The following is a 19,671-nucleotide window of genomic DNA, read 5'->3' on the forward strand; positions in this document are numbered from 1 at the left end:
GTGTATTATTAGGTTTGGGGGGTTTTATAAATGCAATGGGCGGATTCCATGGCAGAATCTGTGGAAACGGGTGAAAAAAAATCGCTTTTTTTCGCGGGCATTTTAGCTTCCCGGTGACGTCACGCAAGACCCACCCCTTCCTTGAAGCCCGCCCCCCTTCTGTGGATGTGTGCAGTGTGAGGTGGGGACGGGTCGTGCGGGGAGATGGGCGGGCGGTGCGTGTAGTGGGGGGAGGGCTTGTGACTGAGGAGAGCGAAGGGCTCCCTCACGCTCCTCTATCCTGTCGCTCCCGGCGGAGCTTGAGCCGATGCTCGCCCCATAGGTGTTTATTGGTCGCAGAAGTAGGGAGCCGCGCTGAGATGCGGGGGTGGTCCCGGGGGTGCGGACGGGATGCCCTAGGCTAGGGTCTTGGTGCGCTGCATGCTGCATGGGTGGGTGAGGGTGCTCTCCTGGTGCTGGGGGGTGTAGTGATAGTGCTGCAACCTGGTGGTGGCGGCGTTGCACTATGGTACATGGGGTGAGGTGGTGGGGCACGGTGATGGCCTTTTGCTATGGCACATGGGGGAATGCACCGTGATGGTGCCCTGGCACCAGGGTAGTTCGGAGTAGAATGCTGCAATGGCATCACACCCTGTTATGTGAGCATGGTATTGTGCATTGTGGCATCTCGGCAGTGGTACGCTGGTAATGGGGGATGGCATGCTGTGGTGGGTTTGGAGTGGAGGGGCATGGCCATGATTACACATGGTGATAGTCATAGCCCAGGGCATGTGCTGTGATAGAACAATGTTGTGGCATATTGGTACAAGGGTGGGTGGGGTGCATTGTGGCTCAAACTCCCAACATTTTCTAACTTCAACAAGTCCTTGTTCAAAGAGTATTAACTCTGTAAAACTGAAATCTTTACAGGACTGAAGAAATGATGGAAGGAAATAGTGGTCTCTGTGTCCTTGAAGAAGAAAATACAGCCCCTTCTGTAGAAGTAGAAAGTATGACTGAGGTGGAAATTAAGCAAGACAAAGGAGATAGTAGCCATGCAGAGAATACAGCCAATTGCCCTGATATGTACAGATATATCAAAGGAGATTTGTTTACATCAGAGATTTATAAAGTAGAAATTCAGAACCTTCCAAAATATATTGGCTTTAATGATGTAAAGAAATTTCTTGCCAAATATGGACTTAACCCTCATAAAATAAAACTTTTTGGGAAACAAACTTTTGCATTTGTGACATTTAAAAGTGAGGAGGAAAGGGACAAAGCTATGAAAGTCCTTCATGGAGTCATGTGGAAGAGCCGATATTTGAGTGTTAGGCTCGCAAAGCCTAAAGCTGATCCCATTGTAAAAAAGAGGAAGAAAGAAGTGGAGGACACTGAACAGAGAGAGGCAAAGCGTCCAGCTTTTGCAAAAGACAGTGAAGAGGAGTCTCTCAGTAAACAGATAGCAGATGTAGTGACCCCTTTGTGGAATATACCATATGAAGAACAGCTGATAAAGAAGAAGCAAGAGTGTGAACAAGTGCTGCAGAAACTGACAAAGTAATTTCTTTTTGTAATGGTACTTTACTAATGTTTGAGCTTTAATATAAATTTATATTAATATAGCTAAAATCCAGTAAACCTTTTCTCTATTCCCTACACAAATATAACAGTATAAGTAAGTCTCTTTTAATATGTAAGAATGCTTTTCCTTAAATTACCACCTCAACCCCAGATCTTGAAAATTACATTGTTCTAATGTATAGGATTTGATATTTTTAGTACTTAATCTGTTTGAAAAGACCCTGATAAATTAAGGGATGTGGTTTTAAGGAAAATTATTCCATAAACCACCAAGGTTAAAAATTAAGATTTTATACCACTGAAAAGCTAGAATTGGCAAGTTCTCAGTGATATAAGGGATGAACTCTGTTAGGTGGTGAGATGTAAGGTTTCAGTCACATCATTCTGATGGTCTTCTATCAACCCCTCTATTCTAATTCTCCCATTTTATTTAGTCTTTAAAGAATTACTCCTAAGAAAATATTTTAAATATAAAATTACAGTTTTATCTATGCCTCATTCACTTATATAACTATCCATATAAAGAAAACATTTAAACTTGATAGTCATTAGACACTTAAAAAAATAAAAGCAGACAAGGTTATTTTTCCCCACTTCCATGCTTAAATACCCATCCAGGTCCCGTAATCTTAAGATTCTACTTTGCAGCAGCCATTATTTCACTTAAGCAGGACTGGATGAGACTCCCTTTACCTGTCAACATTATTCTTTAATCAGTCAGGGAGGTTGTTACAGAAAAATGCAGGACTCTCTTGTTTCCCTTTTTACAGTGATTCCAGCCAAGGGGTGACAGATCAACAGCTGCTTTATCCTAGAACTCTGTAGCTATTTTATGTATTTATATAGATTTAAAAATCTGCATTTAGTAGCAGTAAGATGTAAATACAGTTTAGATTTTCCATTGACAAGACTCTTGTGGAAGAATATCCTTCAGGTTTTAAATAACTTGATTTTCAGACAAGAAAAATAAAATTGGATGCAGGGCTTTGGAGCTGTGCTCCGGCTCCGCTCCAGTTCCAGGCAAAAACCTGCAGCTCCGCGCTCCGCTCCAAAGCCCTGAATGTCTGTAAATGGTCATGTATTGTTTTGTGTAACAGCCAGTTAACCTGATTCAGCTGTTTCAAATACATATATTTACTGAAAGGCTTGTCTTCTGTAAATCTGTTAAACTTTTGCAGGGAAATAGGAAACAACAACAAAGCCCTGTTACCTTGGTTATTTGTACAGAAGCAGAAGTATAATAAAATCTGTTGCCCAGTAGAGGGAGTGAAAGCATCACCATTACAGGTACCTCAAAATCTAACTTGTGGGGATGGAGTAATAATGTGTAATACATTCTGAAAGTAAACAAACTCTGTTGGTCTGAGGGATGGGGGACTATCTGTTGGGTAATACTGTGGTAGCAAAAAAATCTGTAGGTTGGTACGTGTGTAGAAGCTTGTGCTTTACTACTTTTTGCATAAATACCATAATGGAATTACTAATCAAGGAGTTAAAAAAAAAAAGCTATAAATGAATTGAAACCTTACAAAAATTAAAAATATTGGATTGTGCTTTTTCTCCATAGGCTTGCTTACTAGTCTGTTACACAAATTCAGATATTTTCAAAGGAATTTTCCATTTATTACCCAGATATAGCAAAACCTCCTAACTATAACTCAAGTTCTTTCAGCAATATCATTACTAGACCCTTCTTCAGAAATTAAAATTTCCATATGGGCTGAAATTTAATATTCTGGGTCTCAGGCCATCGATAAAGAAATAAATTAACTAACTAAACTTTAGTATTACAAAATTAAAATGTAAGACTAGTGCTACAACAGATGTTTCAGGACAGGCGGTTGGTATGCAAGGTTCTATGTATATAGCTTAGGTAATTTTATTTCTTATTTTAAAATTTTAGACTGAATACCGCAACAAATGTGAATTTTTGATTGGAATGAGTTTAAATCAAGAAGACAAAACTGTGGGTTGTCGCCTTGGCAAATACAAGGGTGGAAGCTGTGCTGTAGTGGAACCATTTGAGACTATTCACATTCCTGCTGTTGCCAAAAAGGTAGTGAAGGCTTTTCAAGACTACATAAGGTGAGAACTAAATTAGGCTGAATGTCTTACCCTGAAAGGTTTTTGCTGTCTTAAATATTTTGAAACATGTACAAAATGAAACATTTTGAAGAGCTGGATGGTTATTTTGAACTGAAACTTAAGTAAATTGGTTCCATTCTGTAGCAACTCCTTTATACTTTGTTTTTACACATAGCTCATCATCTGTTATTTGTTTTATTTTATTTACCTTTATTGAGCTTTTTCAGTGTGTTCAGCAATACGTAGGGGAAGACAGTTACTGCCTTAAGGTATTTAGGTCTAAGAGTATCTTAGGCAGTATAAAATCAAAATATTAAATGGCCCAATCTCAAAATAGGGTAAATATTTTCTTTTAAAGTTTTCTCATGTTCTCATTGTACTTGGTTGATTAATGTTGAAAGGATTTACAGAGAAAAGAGTTTTAAAGAGGAATTTGAATGACAGAGGGCGATAGTTTGGTATACTAGAAAATGGGGGACTTTTCCACATGCTGAAGGAAAGCACAAAGATGAAAATATGAGACTCCTGAGTAAGGAACAGTTAGGAAAAGGGCAAAAAAAGATTTTGAAGAAATGAGAATAGAGATGTGGGCAGAACCCTGAAGGTAAAAATGAGATGTTTTAAAGGGCAATGACGTGATCTGAACGTTGAGAAAGGAAGATACTCTTATCTGTGTTTTTGATTAAGTGAAGGGTGACAGGTGAGAATCATGAAAACCAGAGAGGAGGAAGAGGTTGAATTCATTAGGGGAGAGATGATCAAGGCTTGGATCTGATTTTTAGCCATAGGGTATTGCGATTGGGTGTATAGATGCTTCAAGGGACCTCCCTTGCAGCCTATGGGCAGGCTAACAACAACAGAGATAAAAGGCTGCAGCCCTGCCGGAACAGACAGAGCCACAGTGAAGGGGCTCCACAGGGTGAGACCTGAAGAAGTCATCCAGAGGAACCCAGTTCTTCCAGAAGGGATCAGAGAAAATTACCAGGCAGGAGGTACCTGCAAGGCCCTGAGTTAGGAAGCAGCAAGAGATTTAAACGAACAAGCCACTGATCGTACCACCCAGGTTATGATACAGAGGAGAGAGCGGGCCTGGGTCCCCTACTACCTTCATACAGATGGGTGTAGGACTGCTGAGAACCCTGACGTGAGTGGTAACAATAACAGAAATATTGGACTTGGGCTTTGTGTTCCTGTTTTAACTTACTTTATTTCTGTCCTGTTGAAGAAAGAAGGGAAGAAACCCATAAAGGGGATAGCACTGGAAAAGGGATTAGGAGAGGCCCTGAGACAAAGGGCCAAATCTAGGAATATCAAGCAATGGTCTGCTAAAGGGGTTGGAAGAACTTTGGGCAGAGTCAGACTCCTTTCGGTCCCAAAAGGGGAGAGACACAAGTAACCCAACTGGAGGACGGAGTTTGATATGAAGATTGATAGATAGATATAGGTTCTGTCCCTGAACAAACTAAGTGAAACTAAGGCAGGGATAACCACCATTCTGTGGCAGACCACCATAGTGTACTACAGGCCAGAGCGCCCTCAGTTACAAGTATATTTTGCAGATGTCAACAAGGGTCAAAACTAATCTTTTGAATTTAATAACAGCTTATTTTCTTCTACATTATTGTATGGTGGAGTTGTTTTACTTATCTGAATTATTAAACATTATGCAGAAGTTGCTCTTCTATTCAGTAACTGAACCTTTGAAAATTGCAGGACAACCCCTTACTCGGTGTACAGCCTAGAAACCTATGAAGGTCACTGGAAACAGCTCACAGTCCGCACGAGCAAAAATGGTCATATCATGGCAATTGTTTATTTTAATCCTCAGGTACTGAAGCTTTATAAAATATAAGAAAAAACCCTGAACGCAATGGACACTTGTTTAATGAATTAGCTGATTCTCAAGCAAAGTTCTCTGATAGTAGTACTATATTACTCTTATTTAATCTGATAATTGTTGGTGGGCCCCGGTATATATGTTGTTCATAACTATTCTGCCTTTTAATTACAAAGCCTATAGATTTTTTTTAAAAGAAAGTTCAGTCAGTTTGTCTGAAAACTATAAATTATCTGAAGACTTTCTTCTTCGTCATGTCTCTGGGAAATGTTATTTTGTGTATGTAATCCCTGTGTGGGGCAGGGCTCTAAGATTTGACATATAAAAATTAGGCAAAGCACGACCATGTATTATGTATAAAAGTGTTACAGGTAGCAACATCTACAATTAAGTGCGCAGTGCTACTCATTAAAAGCCCCCCCCCCCCTTTTTTTTTTTTTTTTTTTTTTTTAGTTGCTTATAACTTTACCATGCTTAAATGTTTTGGGCTGAAATTTTCTATGCCATGTGTCTGCCTCACACTAATTTTTTTTTTTTTTTTAAGTTTCAACTAAAATGGTTCAGCTACTCCCAAGAACTAGGCTAGGGAAAATAAGTTTTGCCCATGTTTTAAAAAAAAAAAAAAAAATCTTAAAACCATTTAATTGAGATGCCCTAGAGTTGACATGCTTTGGAGCAAAGGTTTGAAATTTGGCAGGAGGTTCACTCTGGTTTCAGGAATGTGCCTTTTGTCATCTATGATAATTTGCTCAAATTTGTCCAGTTTGCTAGCTTCTGAAAAATCTCAGTTCGCATATGCTCACACAGCTCCTACATGTTACCTGGACTTAACATGTGCATCCCCACAGAGCTATAGAGCATTCTCTATCTTGGGCCAAGCAGGATTTCTGTAATTGCTCTTCTTGGCTGCCTGGAGGCCACTGTGGAAAGGGCATGAAATGAGCAATACTCAGTGCCCCATGCCACTGGTGCCCTGGCAGCATGGAGGAGGAGAAGCCTGTCTCAAATACACAGGGGTGAGGAAAAAGTGGACCAAGGAAAGGAGTTAAGAGCAGGAGGCATGAGGGTGGGGGGAATGGTCAAGAGTAGATGGAGGCAGAAGACTGGAGGGGCTGATGGACAGGAGCTGACAGCAGGAGCAGGCATAGGAGGGGTAGCAGAAGGAGATGAGGCAGAAGAGTCTAATAACTAGAGTTCACTCCCCTACAGAATCTGGGAGAATGTATAGCGGAAGGTCTTGGGCCTTTTACATAGGCCAGGCTAGAATAAGGATGTCCCACTAGTTAACGCCATTTGTAGCCACATGACTCTTATAAAACCCAAGCTATGTCCGTTTAATGTCCCATACAAAATAGTAAAGTAATTAGAATAATTGTTTGATATATTTTGTTCCTAGACAACACTTCCCTATATAAATATTTGCCTCTCAATACATAAGCAAATGAGTAAGACCGAACAGAACAAATACTAAATTAAAGTGTTGGAAAATAACCAAACACATAATAATCACATCTTCCTTTCAATTGGAACTTCTAGAAATTAAGTAAGGAAGAGCTTGTTGACTTGAGAACCTCACTGGCAAAGTACTTTACAGAAGGAACTGGAAAGGACAGTGGGGTAACCTCTCTTTACTTTGTAGAGGAAGGGCAGAGGTAAGTTTTGTACCTGTAAAGGAAAGCTTAAGTGGCATTTCTCCTGTAACTACCACCCTGCATAGCAATGAATATAGAAAGAGTAGCAGTGTAATTATTATTTTATTGCTAAAATTATTTACATTGTCCATGCAAAAGACTCCTAATATTTTATGGTCTTCTGCATCATAACTATTGTTTCTCTAACTGTGGATTGGGTGCCCCTTTTTTTTTTTATTGGATAAAGGCAGTTAGAGCTTTGTATGTGGATAAACCTGGCTAGATAGGGGCTGTAGCAGGAGGAGGATACCGTTTTTTGTTTTGTTGTGGAGAACCCAGGAAGAAACTTTCTGAGACACTTCTCCTGCTCTCCCCACCTCTTTCCTTTCTTGCCAGTTTCTGTCTGGTTTTGCTCTCTTCACTTCTGTCCTTCACGGAGCAATCTCTTTTCTTTTGCCTCAGGACCCCATTTTATTTTTCCAGAAACACTAAATGCCTCCTCTTTCTGTCTCTGTACAATGGCAGATATACCCTCTGAGAACAGAAATTGGATAGTAAAACAAAACTTTTGGTTTTAAGATACTTTACAACTTTCCTTAACAACAGCCTTTGAATTGTTTTCATTTACAGTATTGTAGTTTAAGGCTAAAAGTAACTTTCTGAAGACTCTGAATTAAATGCAATTATAATTTAATCGTTGCATTGATAGGCCTCATCCTGTACAGTGAAGCACAGTAATTGTACAATATTGTAAAATCAGCTATGTGTCCAACTAAATTATTCTTCAATAACTTTGCTAGGCTTCCTATGTGTGCTAATAGTAATGCCCAAATCTCACTAGTAAAAGTAGAAAATCAGCATATGTAAGGTCAGAAACCAACATACTTTTGTTTTTAAAACTGTTGTGTGTGTCTGTGTGGATTGGGTTTTTATTTTTTTTAAGGTCCCCTTTAACATGCTTGTAATGTCCCTCTTCCTTTTCCCCCCCTTGAATGTGTCTGTACTATAAGTGGCCATGGTTAAAACCTGCTGTAATGTGTTTTGGTGGCTTTTTTCTTTCAGAAAATCACCCAATCGTGAAGACTTGCCCTTACAACATTTGGCTGGTGATAAGTACATATATGAAGAGCTTCTTGGTCTAAAGTTTAGAATTTCCCCCCATGCATTTTTCCAAGTAATGTTGGTATTGAGTTCTGCTAAATTAAATTGTATTAGAGCTGAAGTAATAAGATGGACTGCTTAAATTACTGTATTAAGATTTTTAAACATTTTTAACAAAATATTTGGCTAAGAACATAAATCTGATGTAACTGAAAATAATTTTTAGTGGATGAATACCAGTTGTTGCTATATTAAATATTTAGTTTCAGCATTTTAGCTGAAGTGAATGTTTAATGGGATTTTTTTGTACTACTTTGGTATCTGGCACATTCTGTGTTAGCAAGCAGTCTGTGAATAGAACAGAAGAGAAGGCTGGTTACTCTCCAGGTGCAATAACTGAAGTTCTTCAAGATGGTTGTCCTGGGGTGCTCCACTTTAGATGAATCTGTATCCTGCACCTGTGATTGGAGAATTTGCGTAGCAGTGCCCATTTGGGGCACACATGTGCTGTCCTTGTCTTGCACCATCTCTGGTGTTTACCTAGCGCTGTGCGACCAAACCCTTCTCAGTTTCTTTTCTACTGCCCTTGGCTGGAGATGGAGCGATTGGCAGTGCTTCCAAGCTTGCCTTTATCTTAAAAATTAGATTTAGCCTTAGTAGTTATAGAGCTCAGTTAGTCAGTTTAGCTACCCTTCTCTTCCCCGTTTATTTTTCTTTATTTAAAAAAAAATTTTTTTAGTAGATTAGGTATTTTCTTTATTATTCTCAGTTACCCCTTAGTATAGTATACATATCCTCCCTCACATGTTCCACAAAAGTGTTCCATTGCCATAATCTTAATACTCTGCCCCAGAAAAGCAAGGAACCTTAAGCTAAAACTTCTTTTGATGGAGAAGTCTCTGCACCTGGCTTCCAATCTAGGATTATGGACTCCTCCTGGACATCGCTCTCCAGTGACAGCATCTGATAGACATTCCTTATCACCCTCAAAGGAAAGAACACTCTTCTAAAAAGGTAACAAAAAACCTGGTACTGTGACAGCCAAAGACCCTAAGTGGGCAGGTTTGGAGAGGAGCAGCAGAGGGAAACTTACCCTCCCTTTCACGGTAGTGCAGGGCCACTCAAACATGCATCACCAAGCAGCTCAGAAGCACTGCTGTCTATGGCACCACCTTCTGCTTCTATAACGCATAGCATGCAATCATCAGTACCAACAACGGCTGCAGTCTCATTGGTTACGCCAACAACGTCCTAGGGACTGCGACAGTTTCTCTTGCACGAAGACTTTCTGCTAGTCTCTTCAGCATTGGAATCTCCCCAACTTGTAGTGATGTTCCTCCAGCATGATCGGTACCATGCCAAGTTACACCCCCATCCAGATCAGCTCCTCCCTTCTCCAGCGGTGAGGAGGATGAGGAGGAAGGGGAGATCTACTCATCCGCCACTTCTTACCCAGGCAGACAGCCACCAGATTGGGTCCACCAGAACATCCGGAATACCACCCCGTGACCGAAACCCATGGATGGTATATACATCCAAGGATATCCCCACCAATGCCATTCCTGCCACAGTGATCCAATTGGGATCCATGGGCGGCATACTGACAATGTTACTCTAAGCCAGTGATTCTCAAACTTTTTTACTGGGGACCCCTTTCACATAGCAAGCCTCTGATGGTTTTCAGATCCCACACCAAACTCTCTGGTGGTAGAGGGTGTGAATGAATGGGGCAGACAACATCAATCTGGATGCACCCCGTATCATAGGAACTGAAAGTGGTTAGACCTCTTTGGGCCTAAGACCTACTCAGCAGCAATCCTACAATTCAGGATTGCCAGTTATGAGGCCCTCATAGCCAAATGTGTAACCACTCAAATTTGGACATTTTTTAATATCTCCCTTAGGACAAAAAAGAGCAATTTAAAGCGGTCATCTTGGAGGGCCACATTCTTGCTCAAACAGCCTTACAAGCTTCACTGGACTCGGCAGACACAGCGGTACAATCCATTGCTACATCCATAGTCATGCGCCAGGCTTCCTGGCTCCACCTTTCTGGGTTCCCCAAGAGATACAGTCCACTGTGGAGGATCTCCCATTCGAGGGACTGAAGCTGTTCTCAGCTGAGACCAAGTTGCTTCATACCCTAAAAGATTCAAGGGTGACTCTTTGGTCTTTAGGCATTTATACACCTACACAGAGAAAGAAGCAAGGGAAATATTACTCACGGCAACCAACAAGATCTGTGCCATATGTACAACCACTGAGGCAATATTACCCACAGAAATGTAGACAGGGGGCTACAAGACATAGACCACTCCCATCTCAGCCATCCCAGCAACCCCGCTCGAATCAGCAATTTTGAGGGTTTGGTTGAGGAACCGAGATGCTTCCCCCATTTTCAAGTGCTGGAACTATCTACAACCATCCATCCATTTGGAGACAGTCCGACCTCATTCCACCCAGCGTGGCAGAGCATCATGTCAGACAAATGGATATTGGAAATCATCGAGACTAGCTATTCAATCCAATTAATCTCCATCCCACCATGCAGATTTATTGATCTAGTCAATCTGATCACTACAACACAAACCAGCCCGTAGACATCGGCCAGGACCTGCCTCCAACTATTAGGCATCAGCCCACGTGTTCACAGAGCACTATGCAATAGAGCAGAACTTGACATCAGATGCTCTGCTGAGACTTACTGTTTTATCATCCTTCACAAATTCAACTCCGAAGCTCCTTCCTTCCAATGAGGGGCACTGCTCTACAGTCACCTAAAGTGGAGCATCCACAAAGACACTCGAAGAAGAAGGGACTGTTATTCAGCGAGTGCAATAACTGAGGTTTTTCGAGATCATTGTCCCTGTGGGTGCTCCACTGGCCACCCTTCTTCCCTCTTCTTCGGAATTTCCTGCTAAGGACTCTGTGGTAGAGAAGGAACTGCGGTGAGGGGGATTGGTCACAAAGCACTATGTAAACATCAGAGATGACGTGAGACAGGGACAGCCCATGTGCGACCTAAACGGGCACTGCTACTGAAATTATCCAATCGCAGGTGCAGGGATGCAGATTCACCTACAGTGGAGCACCCACAGGGACACTTCTTGAAGTAGTAGTACAGTTGCCCATTGGGAAATAAACTACAAATGTTGTATTTCAAATAATTTTCTTCCAGCAAACACTTAAGCCTCAACAAATAAATTGCTTGTCTGAAAACACCGAAGAGGTAATGTTAGTTTAACAAAACATTTGGAGGAGAGGGGAAATAAAGTGAGTGCTAGCATTAGAGGAAGGAGAATATTCTTCACCTTAGATTGCATGTAACTAACTTCCTTTAGAAATTGGGAATAACATATGTGCTTTAAGGAGATCTTATAATTGCATTTTTATTCCTCACTTGAGATCTTAAGCTATTAAGTTCTTACCTTCTTCTTAATGTAGACCATTTTCTAGGTTAAAGGTACTGACCTGGACAACTTTTTTTCCTGACCCTCCAGTCCTGATTCCATACCTTTCCATAACTACACTTGTTTACAGGAAAAGTAATATTAAGGCAGGCAGCATTAATGAGATAAGGTGAAAATAAATTCACTTTGTGATGGATGTAGTTGCATGGGTACGTCCTCCTATTTCTGTATGTGGAGTATTTTTTTGTTTTGTTTCCTCTCCCTTGGTAGGAATTGACCTTTAACATATATTTGTCCCTTCATTGCCTGCAGTTTGGCCCTGTTTTCCTGTGTTTGTTGTCCCCTCTAATTTTGCTGTCCAACAAATATGACTTACTTATTTAATGCCATAAGTGTATTGTGACAGACCCAGACCAGTGGGGTACAGGAGTCTGGTAGAGGGCAAATATACTGGTCACTGGATGAGTAGTTTTCTGTTCCCTGAGTGACCAGAGCAGGGGCTGCACTAGAGTAATCAGGAACCTGCTAGAACCAGTTAAGGCAGGCAGGCTAATTAGGACACCTGGAGCCAATTAAGAAGCTGCTAGAATCAATTAAGGCAGGCTAATCAGGGCACCTGGGTTTTAAAAGGAGCTCACTTCAGTTTGTGGTGGGAGTGTGAGGAGCTGGGAGCAAGAGGCGCAAGGAGCGGAGAGTGAGAGGATGTGCTGCTGGAGGACTGAGGAGCACAAGCGTTATCAGACACCAGGAGGAAGGTCCTGTGGTGAGAATAAGGAAGGTGTTTGGAGGAGGCCATGGGGAAGTAGCCCAGGGAGTTGTAGCTGTCATGCAGCTGTTACAGGAGGCACTATAGACAGCTGCAGTCCACAGGGCCCTGGGCTGGAACCCATAGTAGAGGGCTGGCCTGGGTTCCCCCCAAATCTCCCAGTTGACCTGGACTGTGGGTTCTTCCAGAGGGGAAGGTCTCTGGGCAGTTCGCCCAACCCACATGGTGAATCTCTGAGGCAAGAAAATCTGCCAATAAGCGCAGAACCCACCAAGATAGAGGAGGAACTTTCACACAGTATGCTGTATTACATGTTTGAATTTATACTAAAGCAACATCCAAATATGTGAAGGAGTTATATAGGGGTTTTTTTTTTTGTTTTTTTTTTAAACTTTGGTCAAGTTCGGTAACTTTGGTCGAAGCCTTGAGTAAGTCCTGGTCTGTTGGGCCAATTGTATATCTTGCTGTTGCTAGAGATAAACTTTGATTTGCTATCTCATGCTGTCAGTATAATTCTGCTTTGAACTTTACATGAAAAGTTGGCTTATTTTAGTAAGTGTGTTAGAGATGAGGAAGGGGGAAGCACGTTTTCATAAAAGGGATTTAATATTAAGTACAGTATTGGTTTTACTACCTTTGCTGTTGTAACAAAGGGGAACATTTGTGTTGGAATTCCATAGGTAAATACACAGGCTGCAGAGGTTCTATATAAAGCCATTAGAGACTGGGCCCAACTGAACCAAGATAGCACTGTACTTGATATTTGCTGCGGAACAGGAACAATTGGAATTTCACTGGCAAAGGTGAGCCATTTGCCTTAAATGTATTATTCAGCAAATCATATTAAATTAATACATTGAGTCATAAAATGAACTTGAAAGTTAAGTTTCAGATCTCTCATTGCATTTAACTGAGAAAAATGTTTAAATCAAGTTATTGCATTTGGCTATTGCCAGTGCTTTAGGAAGTTTGACTTAATTCTGGACATAAATAAATGTTTCCCTGCTAGATATTCTGGATACATTTCCTTTATTAGATTTGAAAAGTCCCACCTAACTTAATTTCAATTAACTTCATAGCAACTGACACAACTTTCATTGTCAAAAGTACATGAAGGTGTAGTTCATATTTTGAAAAGTGACTGTAAAAAGGATGCTTTATTCATGAATTTTCCCGGTCTCTGCATATATTCAAAGACAGATCTACTTTAGTGACAGTTTTTTAAATATCTCTAGAAACAGTACAGCTAAAACTGACTGAGCTGGACCCTTTTCCATTTTGTGCAACAACATAATTATTTATTAAGTCCTAATCAGTTACATCCATGGAAAACCATTGACAGCTATAAAGTTGTGCACACATAATTGAGAGCCTAATTTAGTCATAATTTCTTATTACTGGTAATTATGCACATAGTGGAAAGAATTCAGTTTCACTCTAAGGCAGAGTTTGCAGGGCTGGCAGTGAGGGAGATACCAATTTAAGAATAAATTGAGCATGACTAAAATGTCTGCCTATATGTGGAGGTGGGGAAGTCAAAGGAAGTCTTTCCACCTATCCTCATCTATTGAACAGTCTGAGGGCTTGTCTAGAGGAACAATTAGTGCACAGCAAGTTAATGTAAATCTACACTGCACTAGCATGCTGGGCCCTGTTTGTGTAGACCCTGTTACAGCAGGCCCATAGTTCGCCTTGATCTATTCTGCTTTGAAATGAGTAATTATTGAAATTTTAGTGCACAGGAGCAGTGTCCACAGACAGCGCACTAACATGTCGTGTCCTGTAGATTAGACTCCAGCTTGCTGTGCACTGTCTGGTCATCAAGACAAGCTCTGAAGATACTCTACTAGTTTACTCACCACTTGCTTTTTTATTTTTATTTTTTTTTTAACTGCTGTAAAGGTAGTGCTTTTTTCTTCCTCAGGTAAACTGAGGAAATAAACGTCTAAAGCCTGTGCTGTGGCAGGAATTACTGCTGCATGACAATCACTCTGTTTTCCTCCAGTCTGGTACTTGTTATGTCATCAAGCATGTGTCACACCCTGTTGGACCCATTGATCTTTTTTCTTTGATTCCACAGAAAGTGAAGAAAGTTATTGGAATCGAACTCTGTCAAGAAGCTGTGGAGGACGCCAAAGTGAATGCTCAAATTAATGGTTGGTAAAGTTGTGTGTGTAACTGCTAGATTCTTTGTTTATAAGGAATATAAGAGTTAAATAGGCAAATTCAATGGAAATCAGGTAACTTCCTTATTTTCATCTGAAAATTCCAGCCTGAATTAATTACTTGAAAGCTGTAATTATTTCTATCAGATATTCCCATTGATAAAAATCCACTGTAGTTAGTAGTCTTTTTGAATACAAATGTAGTATCTCTTTAAATCAAGGAAACTTACCTAGTTTAATTTTAAAAATCTGACCTCAGAGATTCCCAGGAGGTGCCAGGTGTATTGTTGTTCTGTATGTACACGAGACATGGACCCTTACGGCAGAACTTGAACGGAAAATACAGCTAGTGGAGATGATACTTTTGTAAAATTCTGGGCATCTCCTACTTGGATCACGTCACTAATGAAGAGGTCCGCAACATCATCACCCAACACGCTGGGTCAAATGAAGACCTCCTGATGACCATGAAGAAGTGCAAGCTGAAGTGATACAGCCATGTAACAAGATCATCTGGCCTATCCAAGATCATCCTCCAAGGGACAGTACAGGGGAAGAGAAGAAGAGGTAGACAGAAGAAGAGATGGATTGACAACATAAAAGAGTGGACAGGAATGGACTTTGTGGCGACTCAAGCACTGACACACAATCATCAAGGGTGGAGATAATTGGTTGATTGCTCATCAATGATGGTGCCCCAAAGACCAGTGCGGTTATGGGAGTGGTGATGATGATGATGAATTTTAAAAATAACTTAAGCAATATAATTTTCCCATTATACTTGATCAGCAAATTGCTCATTTGACAACATTGCCTAACACTATGTACCATAACGTTTAATGATGGCACATTAAAGAGGGAGAACTTCCTTGACAAATAATTTTAATGCATGATTACAATAGTCATTCATATTTATGGTGATTTTCAAGTTGTATATTAGCTCTTAGGCACAATAATAGGTTATTTAAACACAATAGCTTTAGTATGTCTGCTTGAATATTATACCGATGGCAATGCCTGCAAAAGTCAATCCATAGTTTGTCCCAAGGCATCAAATAGTGGCATTTCTATATGCAAAACACTATAAGTACAATTTACCTAGTAACTCTACCTACTTACGTGTGCACACTAATTTAAAAGATGTTTTGATTATACTGAAACTTCACATCAGTTCTTTATTTTTATATCTACATTTTTCAGATCTGAATAACATTGAATTTCACTGTGGAAAGGCTGAAGACATTGTTCCTTCTTTAATTAACTTATTAGCGTCACACAACCTGATTACAATTGTAGATCCACCTCGGGCAGGACTACGTAAGTTTATTTATTTAGATCTTATTTAACTGATACTTAGTGGAATGGTTTTAACAGAATGAAATCAGTTAGCTGATTGTTGGGAGAAAACTTGAAACAGGCTTGTACTATAATAGGACAATCTTTATGCTCAAATTTAAAATTTGTTTTTCTGCAAATATAGTAACATACACTATTGGCAAACAACTTTCTTAATTTGTCACCTAGATTCTAAAGTCATTCTTGCAATCCGAAGAGCTGAACACTTGAAGAAGCTCATCTATGTATCCTGCAATCCCAGAGCTGCCATGAACAACTTTGTGGAGTAAGTTTTTGAATTGGCCAGGTAAAGCCAGCAGGCAAAATACACTTCCTGAAAAAAGTGAGGCTGAATTCCCTTTTTGCATACAAATAGATTAATCATATTAGCTATAGGATTGTATAGCAGTACTTGACCTTGCCTTGGAAGACCCACTTTTGATTGTGTGGTGGCAGACTCTCCCAGCAGGAAGGAGGAAGACTTACCCTCCAGTAGCTGGTTAAGTAGTAGAGCTTGAAATGTATGATCATCCTATGAGGCAGGGGGAGCGAACAACGATGCAAGGGCTTTTCCTAGAAAATGTAGACTGGTGTTCATGGTCCAGGAAAGTTAATACTATACTTTGTTTTTCTCTTAAGTCTTTGTCGGGCCCCCTCCAATCGTGTCAAAGGAACCCCTTTCCGTCCAGTTAAAGCAATGGCAGTGGATCTGTTCCCTCAGACTATGCACTGTGAGCTGCTGATATTCTTTGAAAGGGTAGAACATTCAAATGGAAACTCTACTGAAGCAAGCCCTGACACAGCTCAGGTCATGAATACAAATGCAGCAGATTCTACCCAGGATGGCAGTATTGACCCACCTGAAGAGAAAGTAGGAACTCTGTGTTCCACCTAATGTTGTGGTAGGCTGGGCAGTTTGTGCGCATGCACGCATGCATATATATTCTATATACTCAGGCAACCATCTTAAACTATTGATTTCCTTCTAAGAGGCAGAAGTTACTTTTGCTAGTTAAAGAATGTTGCAGTTTGAGGAATCAGCAGAAACACCATACAAGTTAACCTCTGTACAACATAGTAATTACCTGACTTCCACCTGATGAAGGCTTTCAGTTAAGTATAGTGACAGCAGCATTTTTCAACTCAGTGAACAAAGATTAGTTTAACTTTAAGATGCTTAAAACAATCCAGTTCCTACAAGGAAAATAACCTTATTACAGACAAGTTGGATCAAAACCTGCTATTTTCACTCGTGCACCCTTACTCCTGAAAGATGTCCCGATGCCTTCAATGTAAGGCCAGCATGATGAACTAAATATTTTGCATGTTCTTCATAAAATACTGTCCAGGTATATTACTAGGATTCAGACATATGGATTCCCTCCACAAGTTGAGTGATTGTAGGGTTTTTTTTATGCCCAAGAAAATTTTTTTGTTTGAAAATAGTATGGAAGATGAGTGATAAATAGCTGATAGCGAACATCACTTAATGCCCATCTGGCATATGGGCAGTTCTGTTGAACAGGAGACTTTTGCCTTGCAGACCAGTTTAAATAAATTTGATTTTTAAAACTGTTGAGTTTTCCTTAGCCTGGATGTTGGTTTGAATGGAAGAGAGGTTTGAGTTGGCAGTTGCAAATAATAGTGGATTATAAACCTGCATTAAAGCAAGCCTGATTTTTAGTTACTATTATAAAAAGACTTTCCAGCTGCTCTGGTACATAGAATCTCTCCCCCAATAGCAAAGACTTAGTCTAAGCTCCTGCTTGTAATCTGAAAAATACATGACGCTTACATACTTCTAGTAGAAAATGGACCTCTGTTCTGGGGTTTTGGTGTAGACAATGGGTTGCCCCCTTAAGTAGGATCACCCTCCCTGAGGGAAATTGTTCTGAGTTAAACTGGAGCTATGAGCCAAACTGATAATCTGATGTTTGAGATCCAATACAACTTCTAAGGGAGAGAGATTTTCCTGTTCTGTGATAAAGTGAAAATAGGACTGGACTCAGTGCTACCCCATTCCCGTTTCAAAAAGAGGAAAGATTCAGAACAAGACAAATGTACAAGAAAATACTCTCTTCCAGAGATGTTGGAGGAAGATGACAGCAGAGTTAACTTCCACAGCAGATTAATTTATACATGGGTATAATGTTAGGATAGGACTGGAACTATGGACCTTACTGTGGTTAATTATTCTTCCAGCCCCTTCAGCCCAAAGTACTGTAATGTGAGCTTTCTTAGGCATACTTAGACTACATGGAAGTTTTATCTGACTCAGAGCATAGCTTACAGAATTAATGTTCTGTGCAGAATTCCATTTTCTTCCACCTGCAGAAGTGACAGTGCAGGGCTAGTGGCCACTACTAGGAACAGTAGAACCCAGCAGAGCCCAACTTGCAGTGTGGCTGCATGGGAAGCATGGGCAGGCTGTGGTTCCTGGGTTTGCTGGCCCTCCTCCCTGCATGGCAGCTTATGGAGCCAGCAAGCTGCATCCTCCAGGGAGAGGCAGGAGCAACAGCTGGGATTTGCAGGGTGGGGTTGCTGCTTTCCAGGAGAGGCACAAACCTTTAAAAAGTGTTGGGTCCCTCCCCCCAGCAGCAGGTATGGGTCATCTCTGCCTGGTGGGGCAGTAACAGCTACATCGAGCCTGTGGCTTGGAGGGGGGGGGGGGGGAAGAGTGCAGGTTTCTAGGCCAGGGGCCCTGTGCAGTCCCCTCCAGTACCCCTAACTACCATCTCCCAGTACATGCACTCCTCTAGTTCCCCCTCACATTATCTTCTATTTGGAAACTTGAAATATGGTAACTCTAGGGGTCCAAGGTGGGGAAAAAAAAAACCACAATTGACTACAAGACTGAAGGGGCAGTTCCTTCCCCCATAAGATGTGCACAGCTGGCAGATGTGACACACCCAGACTGAGGCACCTGACAAAAGCATAACAGGAAGTGGCTTGTGGTAGGGGTTTCTTTAACTCTCTACTCCCAGGGGAATCATTTTTGTCATGTGTATTGTTAGACATGCTTGGACAAGTATTTTGAAATAAATTACCAAAATAATTGAAACAGGCATGATGATAGGGTGTTGTTTTGACAAAGAATTGCCCCAGGAGTAGTAGCTGCTTCTCCCCTGTGGAATTAGTTGATCTGACTACATTAAACAAGGGATTCATGCTACCTTTCAACATTCACTGCAACTGAACATAACACTGTTTATAAAGACACTAGGTAAACTCCCATTCACTAATCAGGCCAGGATTTCACCCCTGCACCGTTGAACACCTTTCACTGTTGCAGTAGCTGCACTGTCAGAATGAATGTGCTGTCTATCTTCCCCCCCTTATAATTCCCTCCACTGATGCACAGGAGCTCAATTAGGTAACTGGGGATTTAAAGCAGTACAATTGTATTTCCATAGCACCTAGAAGCCCTCAGTTGTGGACCAGGACTCCAGTGATGCTAGACAGAACACTGCCTATGAACTCAAGTAAAGAGCCCACATGAACTATTCTTTTTCAGATCTAGTGTTTCACTAGATCCTCTGCATCAAGCTATTTTCAGTGAGCTGATCAGTAACATTAAAACTTCTCTATATACTGAACAAGCCATTCAAAGCACATCAAGAGGGGTGGTGTTACTTGAAGCCAAGTCCAGAATGCAAGAAATGGAAACTTCAATAACTTAGTAAAAATGGATTTATCAACTTGTGAAGTAATTTCTCAACTGAAGAAATCTAATACAGGCAACTTATCCTAAAGCTTACACATTTGTTACTGAAGTAGT

The 19,671-nt window shown here is 40.7% G+C and overlaps 1 protein-coding gene across 4 annotated transcripts; it reads left to right on the top strand.

Moving 5' to 3' along the window:
* The first annotated feature begins 68 nt into the window (after nucleotides 1-68).
* Nucleotides 69-18,954, top strand: TRMT2A (tRNA methyltransferase 2 homolog A). Of its 4 annotated transcripts, none has more exons than XM_034790612.1 (12): nucleotides 69-181; nucleotides 910-1,539; nucleotides 2,742-2,850; nucleotides 3,467-3,648; nucleotides 5,362-5,476; nucleotides 7,022-7,137; nucleotides 8,179-8,290; nucleotides 13,074-13,196; nucleotides 14,474-14,549; nucleotides 15,759-15,875; nucleotides 16,083-16,179; nucleotides 16,533-18,954. In XM_034790612.1, exons 2-12 carry the CDS (start codon nucleotides 920-922, stop codon nucleotides 16,786-16,788), a joined length of 1,923 nt encoding a protein of 640 aa, XP_034646503.1. In that variant the 5' UTR covers nucleotides 69-181; nucleotides 910-919; the 3' UTR covers nucleotides 16,789-18,954. The 4 variants fall into 4 exon arrangements, with proteins under 4 accessions (XP_034646503.1, XP_034646506.1, XP_034646507.1 ...); XM_034790615.1 differs by lacking the exon at nucleotides 69-181 and adding an exon at nucleotides 188-322; XM_034790616.1 differs by lacking the exon at nucleotides 69-181 and adding an exon at nucleotides 234-341.
* The last annotated feature ends 717 nt before the right edge of the window (nucleotides 18,955-19,671 follow it).

This window comes from Trachemys scripta, chromosome 15 (genome assembly GCF_013100865.1).
Source record: "Trachemys scripta elegans isolate TJP31775 chromosome 15, CAS_Tse_1.0, whole genome shotgun sequence".
Taxonomy (NCBI): domain Eukaryota; kingdom Metazoa; phylum Chordata; order Testudines; family Emydidae; genus Trachemys; species Trachemys scripta.